This window comes from Notothenia rossii (assembly GCF_949606895.1).
Source record: "Notothenia rossii genome assembly, chromosome: 2".
In the NCBI taxonomy this organism is placed as follows: domain Eukaryota; kingdom Metazoa; phylum Chordata; class Actinopteri; order Perciformes; family Nototheniidae; genus Notothenia; species Notothenia rossii.
Genome location: NC_136904.1, coordinates 94,835,131 through 94,857,334, shown reverse-complemented (window position 1 = coordinate 94,857,334; position 22,204 = coordinate 94,835,131). Strand labels below are relative to the sequence as shown.

At 44.5% G+C, this 22,204-nt stretch overlaps 1 protein-coding gene across 1 annotated transcript; it reads right to left on the bottom strand.

Moving 5' to 3' along the window:
* Positions 1-789: 789 nt before the first annotated feature.
* Positions 790-17,756, bottom strand: cnot11 (CCR4-NOT transcription complex, subunit 11). Its single transcript, XM_079664426.1, has 8 exons — positions 17,289-17,756; positions 12,892-13,219; positions 11,418-11,582; positions 10,603-10,755; positions 10,034-10,236; positions 5,718-5,920; positions 1,685-1,781; positions 790-1,201 (listed from the first exon to the last, which is right to left on the bottom strand). The coding sequence occupies exons 2-8, from the start codon at positions 13,211-13,213 to the stop codon at positions 1,007-1,009; spliced, it is 1,338 nt and encodes a 445-aa protein (XP_079520552.1). The 5' UTR covers positions 13,214-13,219; positions 17,289-17,756; the 3' UTR covers positions 790-1,006.
* Positions 17,757-22,204: the final 4,448 nt, after the last annotated feature.

The following is a 22,204-nucleotide window of genomic DNA, read 5'->3' as shown; positions in this document are numbered from 1 at the left end:
AGGGGTCGGTTTGGGAGTGGGCCATTGTGTGTAGGGGTAGTGTGTAGGGGCGGTTTGGGAGTGGGCCGTAGTGTGTAGGGGTAGTGTGTAGGGGGCGGTTTGGGAGTGGGCCGTAGTGTGTAGGGGGCGGTTTGGGAATGGGCCATAGTGTGTAGGGGGCGGTTTGGGAGTGGGCCGTAGTGTGTAGGGGTAGGGTGTAGGGGGCGGTTTGGGAGTGGGCCGTAGTGTGTAGGGGTAGTGTGTAGGGGGCGGTATGGGAGTGGGCCGTAGTGTGTAGGGGGCGGTTTGGGAGTGGGCCGTAGTGTGTAGGTGTAGGGTGTAGGGGGCGGTTTGGGAGTGGGCCGTAGTGTTTAGGGGTAGTGTGTAGGGGGCGGTATGGGAGTGGGCCGTAGTGTGTAGGGGGCGGTTTGGGAGTGGGCCTTAGTGTGAAGGGGTAGGGTGTAGGGGGCGGTTTGGGTGTGGGCCGTAGTGTGTAGGGGTATTGTGTAGGGGGCGGTTTGGGTGTGGGCCGTAGTGTGTAGGGGTAGTGTCAAGGGGGCGGTTTGGGAGTGGGCCTTAGTGTGAAGGGGTAGGGTGTAGGGGGCGGTTTGGGTGTGGGCCGTAGTGTGTAGGGGTAGGGTGTAGGGGGCGGTTTGGGAGTGGGCCGTAGTGTGTAGGGGTAGTGTGTAGGGGGCGGTTTGGGATTGGGCCGTAGTGTGTAGGGGTAGTGTGTAGGGGGCGGTTTGGGAGTGGGCCGTAGTGTGTAGGGGGCGGTTTGGGATTGGGCCAAAGAAGAGAGCACAAACAGGGTCAGTTAAACAGCGGTTGTTTAATCAGAGACGACATGGCGAGATTTCCAAAGAAAAGGAGAAGTGGTAAAAATATGAGACGGTGAAACGAGTCCTGTTTTAAACTTCTGGAAAAGAGAGAGAACCGGTTTAAAGTCACTACATATTTACAAAATGAACTCTACTCCCAGCTGATGGAGGGGCGGTGCTGAGTCTCAGGAACAGTCTCTGTGAGATCACTATTTGACGGGCTTGCTCTCGGGGGTCTCTCCGGTGTCGAGGGTCTTCAGCAGCCTGAACAGTCCGGCAGCTTCCCTGATGCGGCTGAACTCGATGCAGAAGGCCTGCACCTCGATGAACAGGTCCTGGACGTTGATGATCTTGTTCCGGATCAGAGACTGGAGGAAGACGCAGACCAGGCGCACCAGACGGTTCTGAGGGGACATTCAGCAGGACATTACACTTCACCAGAAACACAAGGTCTACTGATGGGGGTGTTATCAGGACCCCCGGATCATTAAATATATACTTTATAGACGTCAACACAAACTATACCTCATTGATTACCTGCAACAACTGTGGTGACGTATCATCACATCCACTTCACCAGAAACACAAACTATGACTCATTTGGGTTCAATCATAACTCTTAGTGTGAATCTGACCTGTACATTAGAATCTGGAGATGTACAAATTCACCAAATCCACAATCTTTATTTTGTTTCGTTTTTTGGGTTAGTGAGAAAAAACTAGGCGAAAAATTAAACATGTTTTTTTAATCAACTACAAGAACACTAACGAGATGAACTACATTCAAAGAGAGTAGCATAAGCAGTGCTGGCACTTAACTGTCCCAATTAGTGGGTTTTTGTTTGTATTGTTATTTTATAATAGATGTTGTTGTTGTTGTTGTTTACCTGCATGTACTTGTCCTTGATCTGCTCGCAGGTGGAGATGCAGTTGGAGATGTAGAGGTGGATGAACTCTGGAGGAAGATCCACAGCCGTGGTCAACCTGAGGAGAGACAGAGACACAGAGGACATCAGGTCACATGACTTTAGACCACTCAAGAATCAGATTTAAATATGAAGCAGGGACCAGTCACATGAGAACATGTGTACTTGTACAGCAGTGTTAGTACTTGTACTGCAGTGTTAGTACTTGTACTGCAGTAGGATTGCATAACGTTGACCTTTTTACTCAACCGATACACATCGTGATACTTTCATGTTGCATAAGGGAAAATGGAATCATCCTGTCATTACTCCCATGCAGCGCTTTATGATGAAGTGAACATGTCAAATGAATATTACATTCAACTGAGGGACCTGGACCTTTTAGTACTGAACAAACATCAATGCTATCTATGGAGAAAACTGATTCTGCAATATCATTTATATCAACCATCAGGCGCCAATCGTACATCTTGTCAATGGAAAAAGAAAATAGCACCGGTATCATCAATATCCAACCTGAGATTCAAGCAGAGAACACAAAGGATCATGAGATCTCGGCATTGAACATAAAACAACATTTCATTCAAATCAACATTTGACTGATCAAAGAAAACAAATCCAGAAAACCGATCATGATTGATCCGATTGCATCACTGTAACCAATGAGCTAACCGAGGCTAACCAACGAGCTAACCGAGGCTAACCAACGAGCTAACCGAGGCTAACCAACGAGCTAACCGAGGCTAACCAACGAGCTAACCCAGGCTAACCAACGAGCTAACCGAGGCTAACCAACGAGCTAACCCAGGCTAACCAACGAGCTAACCGAGGCTAACCAACAAGCTAACCGAGGCTAACCAACGAGCTAACCCAGGCTAACCAATGAGCTAACCCAGGCTAACCAATGAGCTAACCGAGGCTAACCAACGAGCTAACCCAGGCTAACCAATGAGCTAACCGAGGCTAACCAATGAGCTAACCCAGGCTAACCAATGAGCTAACCGAGGCTAACCAATGAGCTAACCGAGGCTAACCAACGAGTTAACCGAGGCTAACCAATGAGCTAACCCAGGCTAACCAATGAGCTAACCCAGGCTAACCTACGAGCTAACCGAGGCTAACCAATGAGCTAACCCAGGCTAACCAATGAGCTAACCGAGGCTAACCAATGAGCTAACCCAGGCTAACCAACGAGCTAACCGAGGCTAACCAACGAGCTAACCGAGGCTAACCAACGAGTTAACCCAGGCTAACCAACGAGCTAACCCAGGCTAACCAATGAGCTAACCCAGGCTAACCAATGAGCTAACCGAGGCTAACCAATGAGCTAACCCAGGCTAACCAACGAGCTAACCGAGGCTAACCAACGAGCTAACCGAGGCTAACCAACGAGCTAACCCAGGCTAACCAACGAGCTAACCGAGGCTAACCAACGAGCTAACCCAGGCTAACCAACGAGCTAACCCAGGCTAACCAATGAGCTAACCCAGGCTAACCAATGAGCTAACCGAGGCTAACCAATGAGCTAACCCAGGCTAACCAATGAGCTAACCCAGGCTAACCAATGAGCTAACCCAGGCTAACCAACGAGCTAACCCAGGCTAACCAACGAGCTAACCCAGGCTAACCAACGAGCTAACCGAGGCTAACCAACGAGCTAACCCAGGCTAACCAACGAGCTAACCGAGGCTAACCAATGAGCTAACCCAGGCTAACCAATGAGCTAACCCAGGCTAACCAATGAGCTAACCCAGGCTAACCAATGAGCTAACCCAGGCTAACCAATGAGCTAACCCAGGCTAACCAATGAGCTAACCCAGGCTAACCAATGAGCTAACCGAGGCTAACCAATGAGCTAACCCAGGGTAACCAATGAGCTAACCCAGGGTAACCAATGAGCTAACCGAGGCTAACCAATGAGCTAACCCAGGCTAACCAATGAGCTAACCCAGGCTAACCAATGAGCTAACCCAGGCTAACCAATGAGCTAACCGAGGCTAACCAATGAGCTAACCCAGGCTAACCAAAGAGCTAACCCAGGCTAACCAATGAGCTAACCCAGGCTAACCAAAGAGCTAACCCAGGCTAACCAATGAGCTAACCCAGGCTAACCAATGAGCTAACCCAGGCTAACCAAAGAGCAGCTGCATGTGTGTGAGAATGGCCCTGACACCATTTCAGCTCAGATCTAAACTCCTGGCAGGACGAGCTCGAGCTCAATTCTCTCACTGAACAGAACAAAGTGAGAGAGGGACTGCAATATAAGAGGGAAAGAAAGAAAGACTTTAAAACTGTTCAGTTGTTATGATGTGTAAAGACTGATATTGTTCTATAATCGTCTGAAGCTGTTAAGTCATGATGTGAAACGCTTAACAAAGAAAAAGGGAAACTCAAGCTGCTGCTACTCTTTATTTTATTTATCTGAAGTTAAGCACTTTTAAGACGCACATCTTTTCAGGTAAATGCAGCCCGAGAGGAACATCACACATATCCACAGTATGTACTGTTTATCTGTAGAGTTCAATGTTCACAGACAATAGATAGTTGTTTTTGAATTGTACTTTCTTTATTGGATTGGCCGTCAGTTGTTGGTACATGCAGATGTTGATACAGCTGCAGGCTACTTCAATATATATCAAACTAACTCATGAAGCAACTTAGACATTTGAAGATCCGGACCTCTGCATGGGGAGATGTTCTCTAACTGGAGCTCGTTGACTTTGAGTTGAATACCCCTGGCGTAGGACCTGCTGAACTGAACCCTCTCTCGCTTGGCACGCTGCTTCCCTGAACACAAAGGTACTTGGTTTCCATACGAGACAGCATTGGGATGTGTTGCCTCCTTTCCCAGAAATAAACTTCTTGCAGTGGTTACAGACCCTCCCCTTCAGACTGGCAGTCATATGCAAATCTAAAGTCACTCCTTTGCGGAGTTTCACGGAAAAATTGACATCGAAATTCTGACGGTTTGGGCACGAGTTTAATTACGCCTCAGTTTTTGAAAACAATTTTTTTTAAAGTATCGAAAACCGGATCTGATTTCTTAACCGCCAGTAACCGGTATGCACCCCTATACTGCAGCATGTGTTGGTGCATGTACTTGTACTGCAGCATGTGTTAGTACTTGTACCTGTTGACGACCTCCATGCTGTGCAGGGACATGTTCATGTACTTGTACCTCAGTATGTGTGTGTATTAGTACCTGTTGATGACCTCCATGCTGTGCAGGGACATGTTCATGTACTTGTACCTCAGTATATGTGTGTATTAGTACCTGTTGACGACCTCCATGCTGTGCAGGGACATGTTCATGTACTTGTACCTCAGTATATGTGTGTATTAGTACCTGTTGACGACCTCCATGCTGTGCAGGGACATGTTCATGTACTTGTACCTCAGTATATGTGTGTATTAGTACCTGTTGACGACCTCCATGCTGTGCAGGGACATGTTCATGTACTTGTACTTCAGTATGTGTGTGTATTAGTACCTGTTGACGACCTCCATGCTGTGCAGGGACATGTTCATGTACTTGTACCTCAGTATGTGTGTGTATTAGTACCTGTTGACGACCTCCATGCTGTGCAGGGACATGGTCATGTACTTGTACCTCAGTATGTGTGTGTATTAGTACCTGTTGACGACCTCCATGCTGTGCAGGGACATGTTCATGTACTTGTACCTCAGTATATGTGTGTATTAGTACCTGTTGACGACCTCCATGCTGTGCAGGGACATGTTCATGTACTTGTACTTCAGTATGTGTGTGTATTAGTACCTGTTGACGACCTCCATGCTGTGCAGGGACATGTTCATGTCCATGTACCTCAGTATGTGTGTGTATTAGTACCTGTTGACGACCTCCATGCTGTGCAGGGACATGTTCATGTACTTGTACCTCAGTATGTGTGTGTATTAGTACCTGTTGACGACCTCCATGCTGTGCAGGGACATGTTCATGTACTTGTACCTCAGTATATGTGTGTATTCGTACCTGTTGACGACCTCCATGCTGTGCAGGGACATGTCCATGTTGACGAGCACAGAGAAGTACTCAGTGATCTGAGAGCTCTGCATGAGCTTCAGCAGCATCTCGATGGCCACCAGAGGGTTGTTCTCCACCAGGTCCGGCAGCTTGGAGGGGGACAGACCAATGTGGTACACCAGCTTCAGGTCCTTCTCCAGCTCCGCCAGCAGCTACACGCACACACACACACACACACACACACACACACACACACACAGGATGTATAGATGAGAGACACATTCGGTGCAAACACTCTCTGTCATGTGTCTGGAGGTAAACACAGATTCTGGGCTCACATCAAACATTCAGAAATCAGTGCATGTTCTGATCTGAGCCTGAAGCTGGGTCTCCTCAGCTCCTTCATATTTCAATGAAGAGACTACAGATTACAAATGCTGCTTGCATCACAGCAGCTCCATGTGGAACAAACAGACAAACATCAACACATGAGAAACAAACAAAGACCCCTATAGATGATATGAGTGTTTGGGACCCCGTAGATGATATGAGTGTTTGGGACCCCGTAGATGATATGAGTGTTTGGGACCCCGTAGATGATATGAGTGTTTGGGACCCCGTAGATGATATGAGTGTTTGGGACCCCGTAGATGATACGAGTGGTTGGGACCCCGTAGATCAGGGGTTCCCAACCTTTTTCACCCAGGGCCCCCCCAAATGACTCCTGTTGGAATTTGCGACCCCCCAAAACTTTGAAACTTTAATTATCGCTGTTGCCGATCTGCCCCCCTGCCCGATCTGTACTGTGCATGTGCGAGATGGTCTGCCATACTGGACAACTCCGTACGGCAACCCAACTAGGACACTTGACACAGTGGCGTTTGGCAAAGCACAAAAAGAAAATGGATTTAACTTCTGTTTGGCAGTTATCATACTGAATAAATATTTACTGTGAATGTATGCAAAAATGTATGGCATATAGCTGTCTAACAGAAGTTAGATCTATGTCTCACTTATTCTGACAAAGTACTGAACCCCAAATAAAAGAACCCAATAAAAAGAGTTGTTAAATAATAGTGAAGTCACGTTGTCATAACAATAACTCATCTCTCTCTCCCGGTTTTTTTGTGTTCTTTTTCTGCTTTGCCAAACGCCACTGTGTGAAGTGTCCTATTACAGTTGCCGTATGTAGTTGTCCAGTATGGCGGACCATCTCGCACATGCGCAGTACAGATCGGGCAGGGGGGCAGATCGGGCAGTGACAGCCGTGCCTGGTAACAGCGGTTACCCCCCCCTCCCCACACACACACACACACACACACACACACACACACACACACACACACACACACACACACACACACACACACACACACACACACACACACACACACACACACACACACACACACACACACACACACACACACACACACACACACACACACACACACACACACACACACACACACACACACACACACACACACACACACACACACACACACACACACACACACACACACACACACACACACACACACACACGTAATTAAAGTTTAAAAGTCTCAAAAATGCTAAAACTCCTGTCACAAACTGGATGAATGTGAAGTATTTAGTTAAAGGAGGATGAAAGCGTAATTAAGGAGCACTATTGGAGTGACTTTATTGGTTATTGGACTCAGGATTAATGAATTTGGATGCCCGCTGTATCAAGAAATTAAAGGACGGTGCAAGTGGAAATAATTCACAAAGGGATTTAACTGTTTAAAACACATGCTCAAAGTAAGCCGGATTTTGGCGATGTGTTTATGTGGATTAAAAAATCGTAAATAATCTACAAAATGGAGGAGACCGATCTGATCGGAGCAACTGTGACAAATAATCCAACTGAAACCGACACTTTACGCGCAGAAGAAACATTTATATTAAAGAAAAAATGATACATTTCTGTCTTTGTATGCTTTTATTAGCTACTAACTTGCAAATCAATGCATCATATTTATTTCAAATGTCGAAGAACAGGACACTTCAAAAGAATATACTATGTCTCATAAATAAATGGTAATATGGTTGCATAGGCCTGTATAAAACAAAAATGAAAAACTGGCATATTAAACAGGTAAATCAAATGCTTGTCTGCCATGGAACAGGTAGCAGAAAGAAGACGAGGTTCAAGTAGGTTCATTAATGTGAACCTTGGGCTTGCACGCCCGCAGCCAGGGATGGAATGTCCGGTGTAATGTGAGTGACAGCCAGTCTAAAGTCGTTGTGAACGTCCAGTGTGTTGCGTGCTTTTGTTTTGATGGCAACAAGTGCGCTGAAGGCTGTTTCTGATAGATATGTCGTACTGAATGGGAGTATAATCCTGGTCGTGGCATGCAGTGTGAGCTTTGGAGCGAGGCTTGGTCCTTTGACAATCCAAAACTTTTTAAATCCTTTTTCCTGGAAGTATTTCTTTGACAGCGAGTCAGCTTGGATGTCGGTGAGCTCATCTTCGTAATCCAGGTATTCCACATCCTCAACTTTGGCAATAAAGGGATCTAAAACCCACAATTCCTTGGAGACATACTCGTCTATGTCAGCGAACCGTGATTGCATTTCCGTTTGCAGTGCGTTCATATGGCGGATGAACTCGCGACGTACAGACACAGGCACCGTTTCAGGATTGTTTTGGGATTGTTTCAGCAGTAGTGGAAACTGTTGCAGCTCCCCCCTCTCCATTTTCCCGACCCTGTACTCCAGTTTGCGCACAAATGCATCATTGGAGAATGTTGGACTCCACGCCTTGCAGACGCTTGTTTGTTTCATTGTAGAGACCGAAGATGTCGGCCAGGTATGCTGTTTTAATCCAGAATGACTCAGTCACTTGCTCTGACAGTGCGCGGTTACGAGTTTGTAGAAACTCTTCAATTTTTTCCTTCAGTTCTACAAAGCGTGCCAGCACTCGGCCGCGTGAGAGCCAGTGCACCTCGGTGTGCAGGAAGAGGGTTTGGCGCGCTTCATCCTCGCACAAGTCTGCGAATAGACGCTTGTTGGTGGGGGGACTTTTGATGAAATTGACTATTTTAATAACAGTTGAGAGTTTTGCTGAGGTCTTCTGACAGTTTCAGGGCCTGGCGATGTATCACACAGTGAAATATTGTGCAGTGTGGGGCCTTTTCTTTCAAGCGACTGTTAAATCCCTTGTTTTTCCCCATCATTGAGGCAGCTCCGTCTGTGCAACATGCAACTAAATTCTCATAGGAAAGCTTGTGGGATGAGAGGTAAGAATCCACTGCAGTAAAAATGTCCTCACCCCGAGTGGTAGTGGTAAGGTTGACTGACATAAGAATGTCCTGCTTCAAATCTTCCCCATCGATATATTGCACATAAACGATCAGCACAGCCTCGTCGGCTACAGTTGTGGTTTCATCAAGTTGTATGGCAAATGGCCCCTTTCCAAGCTTTTCGAGCAGCTGCAGCTCGCAGTTACTTGCCATCTTCTCAATTCTGTCTTTCAACGTATTGTTTGACAGTGGTACAATTTTTAGCTTCTCCGCCACCTGCGGGCCGCACAGTTTCTCAACCATCTTAATGCAAGCTGGCTTAATGAGCTGCTCGCCAATGCTGTGCGGTTTCTTTGCCTTTGCTATTAAAAGTGCACATTCAAAAGAGGCCTCGCTGCCAGCCCTAACAAATGCTGTTCTAATATCCATTGGCTTGTTTGCCTTTGCAAGGTGTTGTTTCTTTATGAACTAGTCCCGATCACGCCCGACTGTTTCTGGGTGCATGGTCTGTTGGTGTCTCTTCATTTTGCTGGGTTTCATGCTTTCGTTGGCTAGCTTCTCTCTGCATATCACACACTCTGGGCGGGTTTTGTCCGTTCCCTCCATGAAACCGAAGTTCAGATAGCTCTCTAGGTAGGTCCTCATTTTCATTTTGATTGCAGATGAGCTGTCATCTCCTTTACGTTTTTCAGACATTTTTAGACAAAAATATTCACCTTATGAAGTCGGTCGCTAGCTAGCAAGCGCAGCAAACTGTTATTATTATGAAAGCTGACACAGTAACGTCAATGTTGGCGCCAATCGGAGGAGTATCAGATTAATTTTTTGAATTTTAATTTTAGTGAATCAATTAATTTCTATATTTTATTGTAATGTAGACAAGGCTTTTAGCGCCAATCATGTATTGCGTTACAATATGTAAAAAAAATGATATGTAAAAAAAAAAATGATATGTAAAAAATTTGTTTGGGACCCCGTAGATGATATGAGTGTTTGGGACCCCGTAGATGATATGTGAGTGTTTGGGACCCCTCTAAATGATATGAGTGTTAGTACCTGGGCCTGTTGCTGGGCGGACAGCGGGCTCTTGAAGGCTTTGGCCATGATGCGTTTGATCTCCAGCCCGGTGCTGTTCTTCACACACATGGAGCGATCCCATTGGACGCTGTGGTCGGGCTCCGTGGGGTTCAGCCAGGCCAGCTCGTCCTCGCACACGTGCAGAGGGGGGGGCGGCCGGATGAACTCTGGCCGGAAGTGACCTGAGGAGGAAGAGAGAGAATATGAGATATCTATGGAGATTTTAAAGGGCTCCTAAGCCTCACCCCCCCCCCCCCCCCCCTCTATTTCAGTCCTGTTACTAAAGAGCTGACTGTGTGAGGAGGGGGAGAGAGAGAATATGAGGAAGCAGCAACAGAGGAGATGTGTACGTCTATGGAGATGTCAAAGGTCTCCTATCATGCTATTTTTAGACACATATTATAGCTCTCAGATATAAACAGATAAATAAAAAACATGTCTCTGAAGTGTTTCGCCCCTCCTCTCTCTCAGATGTTACTTCAGCTTTTCATTGCCATAACTACACTGTAGCTAATGAGCACATGATGACAAAGACTTGAATCACTCACTCTCCAGGGGGGGGCGGGGCCCGGTCACCAGAGACTCGATGATCTGATTGGCCACGGAGCTGTCGAAGCCCGAGTTGGAGGAGTCGGGGTCGGGGTCGTTCAGGAGGCTCGGGAAGCTGGCTTTACTCTGAGTGGGAAGCTCCGACTGACGCTCTGAGGAACACGGAGGAGGGGTCAGGGTTATCACGACACCGCCACACATTCTGCCTGCTCCCCCCACTCAAGGGAAACAGAACATTCATCAACATCTCTGGAGTCCCTGGACACATTGTGTAAGTCACCCTAAAGACACGTTTCTTTTTAAGCAAGTAAATAAAACTGACCTGCACACACACACAGTTTCTGACCTACACACACACACACACAGTTTCTGACCTGCACACACACACACAGTTTCTGACCTGCACACACACACACAGTTTCTGACCTGCACACACACACAGTTGTTGACCTGCACACACACACACACAGTTTCTGACCTGCACACACACACACAGTTTCTGACCTGCACACACACACAGTTGTTGACCTGCACACACACACACACACAGTTTCTGACCTGCACACACACACACACACAGTTTCTGACCTGCACACACACACAGTTGTTGACCTGCACACACACACAGTTGTTGACCTGCACACACACACACACAGTTTCTGACCTGCACACACACACACACACAGTTTCTGACCTGCACACACACACAGTTGTTGACCTGCACACACACACACACAGTTTCTGACCTGCACACACACACAGTTGTTGACCTGCACACACACACACACAGTTTCTGACCTACACACACACACACCTGCTAGAGCCAGCTGCAGGCCACTGATGTCGATGGCCTGCGGCATGTTGCCCACGTCCATGCAGGACACCTGGCGGGGGGTCTTCTTGAACAGATCCCTGGGGGGGGCGAGCATCAGCTGAGACAGGAAGAACTTCTCCGGCTGAGTGATGGGAGGCAGGAAGCCTGGGGGGGGGGGGCATCAGAGATATGAGACAGTTAGAGAACTGGAGGGTCAAACCCTCTTCGTGTATTGCTTTTCCCACACATAACACATAACAGGAGAAAATACAGGGGCTATATCAACAAAACTAAAACTAGATGACAAAACAATAATGATAATATTATAAAGACCATTCCAGTAATAAACCAAAACATCGCTGACATGATGAGACAGAAACCCCCCGAGACCAGTGAACCCCTCCTTAAATGGACGGACACACACCTTTGAACCCATCCTCCTTATTTATCTGTGGATAATATTCCAATGTGTACACATGACCCAAATATGTATATATGTTCATTTCATTCATTTCCTATTTACTTAACTGTATATCATTTGAATGTTATCTTTAACTGTATTGGTCTCTAATCTGTGCTGTTCTTCACTCTCACTCTGTTGCTGTTTAAACTCCTGAATCTCCCCACGGGATTAATAAAGCTCCATCTCATCTGAAGAAGGATAACATTTCTCATGTTTCGCTAAGCCCTCCTTTACTTTAAGTACGAAATGTGCCTCTGAGGGTTAGTGGAACAGAAGAATAAATGTGCCTCTGAGGGTTAGTGGAACAGAAGAATGAACTGTTACATGTCTCTTGTACAATTCAGTACTTTAGACAATCCCCGCGGGAGCGATGTGTTTCACCCAGGGACACAACGACATGCGGACTGCAGTGGGATTGAACCAGGTATATCCTGATCTGAAGATAAACACACACTCCCACTGAGCCACAGCCTCCTCACATCGTATAACACAGCCTCCACTATGCAGTATCATTTTGAGGTACTTGTACTCGAGTACACAAAGCTACATCTTTTAATTGTCTGCACTCATTTCCACCTTTCATACCAATACTGCACATATTTAATTTGACCGAATATTTCTTCCTCACAGAGCCCCTCCTCCAACACACACGAACGTGCACATGATCAATGAGGGCACGAGATCAGTTTGTGCACAGATGGAAGGCTGACAGGCAGGTAGGCCATCCAGTTACTTTAGCCGGCTCAGATGATTGGTTGTGCTTTTTACAGTACCACGGCTTCCACAGATGATATTTTTTTTTGTTCATTGCTATCGGGATGTTAAGAGCATTCCATGGAATATAACAAAAAGTCTTTCTGAAGTGAATTACCTACTCCACCTCTAACCTACTTGATACCTGTTTTTGAAGTGGTTTCATAAAAGCTAAAATGTGGACTTAAAGCTAGAAGTTGGACTTAAATCAAGACAGTGATAACAGATCTGTTTTACCCCCCAGTATGATCGACCCACCTGAGAGCAGCTTCTCTGGCTCCTCCCCCGCTGCAGGCGAGGGGTTCAGCAGGTGAGCGAACACGGCAGCAAAGGGGTTGGCGGCCAGCGGCTCGGTGCGGTACATCTCCCACAGCAGGTAGAGCGCAGTGAGCCTCTGGGGGGAGGAGGGCAGCAGGTCGGGCTGCTGCAGGAGCATCACCAGCACCGAGCCCACCCTGAAATGCTCCGCCTTCCCAAAGTAGTGGTGGAAGTGCGTGGAGAGGCTCTCAAAGGTGTTGGTGCACGCCTCCTCAGAGATGATGCTCAGCAGGTTGGACAGCTCCTTCGGGGCGAGGGTCATCCTGATCTGGAGGAGGAGGAGGAAGAGATCTGGTACTTAGTAAACTTAATGGAGAAACCTGTCCAAGCTTTTATCTTCAGTAGACTGGACTACTGTAATGGTGTCTTTACAGGTCTCACCAAATAGTACCCGCTAGCCGGTACTACGCCAAGTGGAAACGCAACCAAAAACAGGCCCTGCACGGCACGCTTAAACGATGCTGTAGTGGGAATGCGCCATTAGTTGGCATACAGGGAACTGCTTTAGGCTGGTTTAGGTCCTATCTATCTGAACGCTCTCAGTTTGTACGTGTCAACGATGAACCTTCCATCCAAACCAAAGTTAGCCATGGAGTGCCACAGGGCTCAGTGCTCGGACCTATTTTGTTCACATTATATATGCTTCCCTTTGATCAGGATTTATCCTTTAACGCCCACATAAAATCAATCTCAAGGACCGCCTACTTCCATCTACGTAACATTGCAAAAATCAGGCATATCTTGCCTCAAAACGATGCAGAGAAACTAGTCCATGCATTTGTTACTTCAAGGCTGGATTATTGTAACTCCTTATTATCAGGGTGTACCAAGAAGTCAGTCAAGTCTCTTCAGCTGATTCAAAATGCTGCAGCTCGTGTACTAACCAGAGTTAGGAAAAGGAACCATATTACTCCTGTTCTGGCTGCCTTACACCGGCTCCCTATAGAACACAGGATAGAATTTAAAATTATTCTTCTGGCCTACAAAGCCCTTAATGGGCAGGCGCCATCTTACCTTAAAGAACTCATTATACCCTACTGTCCTACTAGGGCATTGCGTTCCAAGAATGCAAGGTTGTTGGTTGTTCCTAGAGTCTCTAAAAGTACAATGGGAGCCAGAGCCTTTTCTTATCAAGCTCCACTTTTGTGGAATCAGCTTCCAGTTTGTGTTCGGGCGGCAGACACCCTATCCGTTTTTAAGAGTGCGCTTAAGACCTTCCTTTTTGATAAAGCTTATAGTTAGGGCTGATTAGATTCAGCCCCTAGTTTTGCTGATATAGGCTTAGTTTGTCGGGGGACATCTTACTTCTTCCTTCTCTCTGTCTATACCTGTGTACTCTCATGTTCCGATTAACCCAGCTTCCCCACATTTCTTTCTTTTTGGTGTCTATATACGCCGGGATCCGGAGTCATGTGTCCTGGATCTGGGTCCTGGACTTCGAGTCGTGGCTGAACCTGTCTCTGCGGTCCTGCCAGACTCTCACCATACTACTTCCCTGATGGCTCCCACAGGATTGTTGACATCCTCGTGGATTAATTTTCTTATTATAGACACATGCATTTCCAAACATTTGGTCTACCTACGCTGTAAATGTATTATCTTTTCAATTTACACACGGCATCTATTGCTCTCCCTGAGGTTTCTCCCATGTTCCCCTTTAAACTGTGGGTTTTCTCAGGAAGTTTTTCCTTGTACGATGTGAGGGTCTGAGGACAGAGGGTCTGAGGACAGAGGGTGTAAGGACAGAGGGTCTAAGGACAGAGGGTGTAAGGACAGAGGGTCTAAGGACAGAGGGTGTAAGGACAGAGGATCTAAGGACATAGGGTGTCATATTGTCATACTGATATTCTGTACAAACTGTGAAGTCCACTGAGACAAATGTAACATTTGTGATATTGGGCTATATAAAATAAACATTGATTGATTGATTGATTGATTATTATGCTCCAAACGTCTGGAACTAACTCCCAGAAACCTGCAGGTCCGCTGCAACGAAGACTACTTTTAAATCCAGACTGAAGACCTTTCTTTGAAACTATTCATATTTCACACTGCACTGTAACTTTTATTAATGTTTTATTATCTTTGCTTTTTAATGGTTCTAATGTGTTTAATGCTCTTAATGTCTTTCATTTCTGTAAAGCACTTTGAATTGCCTTATGTTGAAAAGTGCTCTATAAATAGACTTGCCTTACTAAATAATACATTCCATTTTTATAGCGCTTTTCCTGGTGCTCAAACACGCTTTACTTTACGCTTTTACTTAAGTAGAAGTACTCGGATCTTGTAGTAAAAGTAGAAGTAGAAGTACTCAGATCTTGTAGTAAAATTAGAAGTACTCAGATCTTGTACCTGAGTAAAAGTAGAAGTACTTAGATCTTGTATTTAAGTAAAAGTAGAAGAACCAGAGTGTAGAAATACTCTGTTATAAGTACAAGTGTATTCATAATGTGACTGAGTACAGTAAGTAGATTAACATGTTGATGGAAAGAATAAGAAAGCACACTAAGGTTTGTTCCCTTCATGCAGTGATCATACCTTCAGAGTGTTACATTGCAACAACTAACCTGAGTTTATTATTAGTTTTAGATGAAATAGACCCTGATATATTGTGTTTATTGAACAGCTAATGACTAAATGTACCTCCAGCCAGTGGTGTAGTCTACGTGATACGCTGGTATACGCCGTATACCCACTAGAAAATGCCAGTGATTTCCGTATGCCCTCTTAAAAATGAGCGATGATACGTAACAACATCATTTTGTGACTTCGCTTTAACGCTTTCGCCCCCTTCTGTGTTAATACTTTTGGACGTCTGGGGCTTCCGTTGCCTTTGGCCTGTTGCTAAGCAACAGCAACATACTTTGTTCGGCTCTGACAAACCCCACGTTTCTCTAACGTTATCAGAATTTGATCCTTCCATCATTCAAGTTCGCGGAGCGCTAAACAGGAAGCAAACATGAAACGAAAACAGACGAAAATATTTTTATGTTTTCCGAAGTTTTCCCCTATTACCACTACAGAAGAAGAGCCAGGTCAGGCGGCTGTCCTAAAGGTGACAGAGAACGAGCCCGGCGCTACCGCAAATTTACCCGGTAAGTGGAATTAGCATGGTTATCATTAACGTAATAGTAGCTGGAATGTAAGAACAGGCATCCTTGGTTAGAGTGGAGGGACAGAAAGTTAGGTAAATGTCAGCACACATGCAAAGGAAAGCTGATCTAAACAACAGAAATTCATAAAGTCAATGACTATGCAAATGAGAGTTAATTCATGGTCATGTTAAAAGTGCATTTAAAACCATTATATTACTATATGTTAGTTATCAGTAGTTGTCAAATAATTAGCTATTGAAAAAGTGGAACATTTTTCTCCTTTTATCTGCTTTTCATGCATTTGTTAGCCATGATGTAAATATTGTAAGCAGTTTATTAAATACTTTTGAGTAAGTCTTGGCTCTTTTCTGCAGATATTATTGGTAAAAACTTGTATTATGCTAATTAGTCATGGTTTTGTTTATTTCCAGGTTGTGCTCTTTGCAGCGCTACAAAATCAACAGGTGTCCTCCTCACAGAACAACGAGTGTCTATGTCTGAGGAGTGGGTGCACTTTGAGATCCAGTCCTCAGATTCAAGCAGATCAACATCTCTGGCCTCTTTGAGAAACAAGATTAGACGACATGAGACGTCCAGAGCACACAAAATAGCCCAGGAGCTCACGGAGAAGGGTGGACAGGATTAAGTTGGAAATTTGGTGAGAGCTGTGTCAGAGACAGTGTTTGTAGTAGGCCATATTGAGATTTTGATAAAAATGTCGATTAATTGTTCAACCCTAGAAGATAAGTGGGCTTTTTCCATCATTGTTCATTCTTTTATTTTTTTATTGTTAATGTCTCTGGCAGTTAAAAGTCACATAAAAATGCTTATAATACATTGACATGTTGATAACACATAACCAGTCTCAAGACTAGTCTATGCATTAGTAAGTGTGATGGTGTTCATGAGGTGTTGCTTCGAGACAGGATGAATACAATTATTACAGTATACCCACTACAAAAAAGTAGACTACACCACTGCCTCCAGCCCAGGTTCAATATGTCTATAACATAATGTCCTGTAGGGACACACACTACAGACGTCTGATTATCAGCCTTTATGGAGGAATAATGAAGAGAAATGTAATATGATTTCATGTTTTCTGAGCAGATGTGATGGACAGCTAAAGTGTTTGTGTGTGATTCATATAATTTGTATACAGTGTGATGTGATGTATTAGATTAGACTCTTATGAACATGATGGTGTATACAAGTGAACAGTCCTGTGATGTGTAAACCTACCTGGAGATAAACCGGACTCTGAAACAACAACAGTCTGAAAGTCCTTTAGCAACGCGTTAGCTTAGCCTAGCATGCTAACGCTAACCGACACAAGCCGGTGAATCCATGGCTCACACGGAGAGGTTCCGGTTAAAACCCAGCCTCACCGGTCCGGTAGCTTCATAACAGTCTTACAATCCCGGGGAACGTAAACCGAGTTGAGTTGTTCCGGTATTTTGAGGCGTTTTCGGGACTTTCTGAAGCTCAGCTGCTCTGTTAGCCGTTTAGATTCTGACTGGACCCTTCCGGCGCAGTGCACTTTGGGTAATGTAGTTTCACGCTGTGGGAGTTCACTTCCCGCCTAACAAATCGGGTAATTATGACGCATGAGCAGAGGTAGAAGTACTCAGATCTGGTACTTGAGTAAAAGTAGAAGTACTCAGATCTGGTACTTGAGTAAAAGTAGAAGTACTCAGATCTGGTACTTGAGTAAAAGTAGAAGTACTCAGATCTTGTACTTGAGTAAAAGTAGAAGTACCAGAGTGTAGGAATACTCTGTTACAGTAAAAGTCCTGCATTCAAAATGTTCCTCAAATAAAAGTAGAAAAGTATTCTCATCAAAATATAGTGAAAGTAGCGACAGTAAAAGTAGTCATTGTGCAGATTGGTCCATTTCAGAATAATATATATGAAATGTTTTATAATGATTGATCATGAAAGTGTTATCAAAGCTGGTAAAGGTGCAGCTAGTTTGAATGACTTTGTATACTGCAGGGGAAGGGTGCAAGTACAAGTACCTCAAATTGTACTTAAATACAGTACTTGAGTAAATCTCGTTAATCTCAATGGGATTTTCACCTGGTTAAATAAAGGCTACAAATGTACTTTACACCACGGCTTCTAACAAACTAACTCTTAACGATAATATTTTGCAGTTAATCGTTTTTACTCCAACCCACAACATCCCCACTGGGATTAAAGTGTTGATTGATGGGAACTTTGACATTTGAAACGTACTTTCATACTCTGGATATGAAGATCTTGATTTACTGAATCTTTCCGAGGTGGTGGTATTGAATTTTTTTCTTACGTCCCTCGGAGGTTGAGGGGTGTACTCACATCACATTACATTACATTTAGCTGAGGCTTTTATCCAAAGCGACTTACAATAAGTGCATTCGACCGACAAAATACAACCTTGAAGAAAACAGAATCATATAAGTACATCAGGTTTCATAGAGCTAAAACATTTCAAGTGCTACTCAGCTGGCTTTAGATAAGCCAGTGCTTTATTAGTATATAAGTGCTTTGTTAGTAATTCTATCGCTCGAAGTGGAGTCCAAAGAGATGAGTTTTCAGTCTGTGCCGGCAGATGTGCATGTTGACCTCCAAACTCACACGATCTTCACCATTTCACCCACACATGCCACCTTGCAGTTGTTTGCGGCCTGCCAGTAAACCCAAAGCAGAAGAAGAAGAAGAAGTGACGTCAGCGGCTCATTTGCGTAATCTTCCCTCAGGGAACTTATTCCGGTGTGAACGCGATCTCTACTTAGTTCCATGGGGGTACTAAGTGCCGGGGCACTAAGTACGGCAAAGTACTTGGTGTGAAAGCGGCTACTGGGAACTCGGTATATAAAGATCTCACTGTTGAGATGTCATATTGGCCTGTTTTACACTCTTTGACCAACAGGGGGTTTGTTCAGATGAAGCCTCATGAGATGAACCCTTTTAGAAGCTTCAAGGCTTCATCTCGCCATCATAGTGTTTACTGGTTTGACGAGTGTGCATCTGTTTACAGTGTTTATGGTTTTCTCTTTCTTTTGTAAGAAAGTTGTTTCATTCTGTCTTCAGTTTGTAACTTGGCTTCTCTTTCATTTTGATTAAATCAACAATATCTTTTAGTTTTTGGCAAATCAGTTTCCTCTTTCTTTTTATCTCCTGGTTATAGTATCTGTTGTGACTTCCCTTTCTCCCCGTAGACATCAGGGAACAGCTAGAGTTCACAAATGAGTAACTAAGATTTAAGCATCTGGACTTCCTGTGAGATGAAAGAAGACACAGACAGGTTGTTTGAACATTTACTGAGTCATTTCACTTTTTTCTTACAAAACAGGATGTGCTTTCAGTCGAGTTTATAAATCAGTTTCTCGAGACGTCACTTCCCACCAGGAGCATCCGGCAGAAATTAAAACGCTTTCATCTCATCGGGGTTTCCAACAGAGGGTGGCCGTTTCTTAATCTCGAGGAAACTGGCTTCCCAGCCAATATTTCAAGGATGCTACGTCATCGAGTGCCGCCGAAGGACTGTTCCAATCTCCAGCATACTTGGAATTCCACGAGGCCTCGTCGTTGGTTTGGGGGTAATTTCGAGGCTGCACATGGGTAGACTTCGCGTCCTTAAAATCCCCACAATGCTTTGCGCACGGACCAATTTCCCCAAATCTGTGGCGGAAAATGTAATGCGGGGCCTCTCATATGACGCACACCTGCACACTTGCTAGCCTGTTCCACTCTTCGTTTTCCGAATGCCAGGAAGGATTCTTGCCTAGCTTCTGAAGCAAGACGCTCGGAAGACATGTGCTACCAAGCCAGCATCCTCGCGATTGAGAAACGGACGGTGTTTCTCAATGTCGAGAACGCTTCACAGGCTAACAAGTGTGCAGGTGTGCGTCATATGCGAGGCCCCGTCTTATATTTTCTGCCAAAGATTTTGGAAATTGGTCCGTGCGCAAAGCATTGTGGGGATTTCAAGACCGTGGAGTCTACACATGTGCAGCCTCGAAATTACGGACGCCGGTTTCGGTGGAATTCCAAGGATCCTGGACATTGGAACAGTCCTTGGGCGGCACTCGATGACGTAGCATCCTTGAAATAGTGGCTCTGGAGCTGCCTTCCTCGACATTGAGAAACACCCATAGAGCTGGTTTCAGATAAAGGAAGAAGGAGGAGCTTCCTGGTGAAATCAGCCGGAGAAACCGGTTCACTCCGATAAAGGGACACTTCAGGCAGAAGAGAAACAGAGTACGCCAAGAAGAATAAAACTGTATTCTTATGTTTTTGTATTTACTTATTTGGCTTTAATCACTTAACCTAGGAGAGCTTTTTCAGACTGAACATTACGACACTATTGTTCATATTGTAACATACAGTTTTTCATATTTATTCATATATTATAGTTAAACGTGTGTTTGTTTACTTTTAATGTATATTTTTTATTTATTCTAAAATAATTTAAAAAATTGAATTAATTCTGAATCGATGAATATATTATTTTGAGATCACAAGAAATTGTTTTTAAAAATAGTGAAAGCCAGAATAAAAATAAAACATTTTTCATTAATTATGTTTGAAGGAATTTAAGTAACTAACTAAATACAAAGAATATATGTAGTGTCTCTACTGTGACATGTCTCCATGCTCCATCCTGTCTGTGCTGCAGCACCTCTTTTCACCCTCTGACCATTTCTCAATCTCGAGGATGCTGGCTTGGTAGTCGCGTACTTCCAAGTCACTTCCTTGAGAAACGAAGCAAGTATACTTCCAAGCCACGGCTTCGGAAAATGAAGAAGAATGGAGCAGGCTAACAAGTGTGCCACTCTCTCTAACGGTTTCAACATAAACTGTACCGAAAATAAATACCTCACGATGTCTATCTAATTATGAACTTGCTTTACTTTCACGGAACACATTTTTGGTGATAACAAATTTAACAAAGCAACATATTTACCAACACATGTTCTACGCCACTACATACTTACATTTAACTGTGTGCTGCGTCGGTTCAGCCATTCTCCGCAAAGGGTTTTTGAAATTGGTCCGTGCGCAAAGCATTGTGGGGATTTTAAGGATGCAAAGTCTACCCATGTGCAGCCTCGAAATTTCTCCCAAACCAAGGACATGGCCTCGGTAGAATTCTAAGTATGCTGGAGATTGGAACAGTCCTTCGGCGGCACTCGATGATGTAGCATCCTTGAAATATTGGCTTGGAAGCCAGTATCCTCGAGATTGAGAAACGGCCACTGTCTGAAACCAGAGCTGCTCTGATTGGTTAGCTGGCCGGCTCTGTTGTGATTGGTCAACCGCTAGGATGACCAATCCCGCCACTTAGCCTATCATATACAATGTGAGTGAGTGTGAGTGTTTCGCAGTGATGTCACTATGTTCGGGATGTAAACAAAGGAGTCTTGTTGTATTTGTTGGCGTACTCTGTTTTTTTTACTCTTCCTGTTAAATAACAATAAACAACAAGAAAACACTGTTTCAGGTCCAAAGTCACTTCAGTCCACAGGAGGGGGGGCGGGGGGGCACACACACACACACACACACACACACACACACACACACACACACACACACACACACACACACACACACACACACACACACACACACACACACACACACACACACACACACACACACACACACACACTTTTTAAAGGGCTATTACAACCAAACCACCTCCAGCTGAGACGAGCCAGATGGTGAAACAAAAAACAAAGAAAAATACAAAGATTATAAAACTGTCAGTTATTATTATAATCATACTTATTATAAATAAATGTATATCAGGCATGCAGCACACACACTGTAAACTTCATCACTTCAACGAGTCACAATCTCAGCGGGCGTTGTGTTCAGGTAACACCAATAAAACACGAGGAAAAAGGCTCAGAGGGCAGAAAATAAAGCAACACCTTATCTGTTCATTACTGGGGTAGTTAGGTATAGATTAGAACCCTCCACTGATCTGACCTTATATATTTAGATCTAAATTAACACAAATAACCTTCTGCTAAAACTTCTACTTCTTTGTCCCTCTGTAAATAAAGCTCTTATTGTCTAAATACCAATACCTTGGGGTATAAATGTAAAATAGAAATGTTGAAAAACCTCCCGTGGAGACTTTAAATCATATTTTAAATATTGCTTAT

Coding starts and splice junctions, on each gene's coding strand:
- cnot11 (XM_079664426.1), bottom strand. CDS start 13,213: ATGACCCTCGCCCCGAAGGAGCTGTCCAACCTGCTGAGCATCATCTCT. Junction 11,583..12,891: donor GCCAGAGAAGCTGCTCTCAG/GTGGGTCGATCA, acceptor CCCCCCCCCCAG/GCTTCCTGCCTCCCATCACT. Junction 10,237..10,602: donor GCCCCGCCCCCCCCTGGAGA/GTGAGTGATTCA, acceptor CTTCCTCCTCAG/GTCACTTCCGGCCAGAGTTC.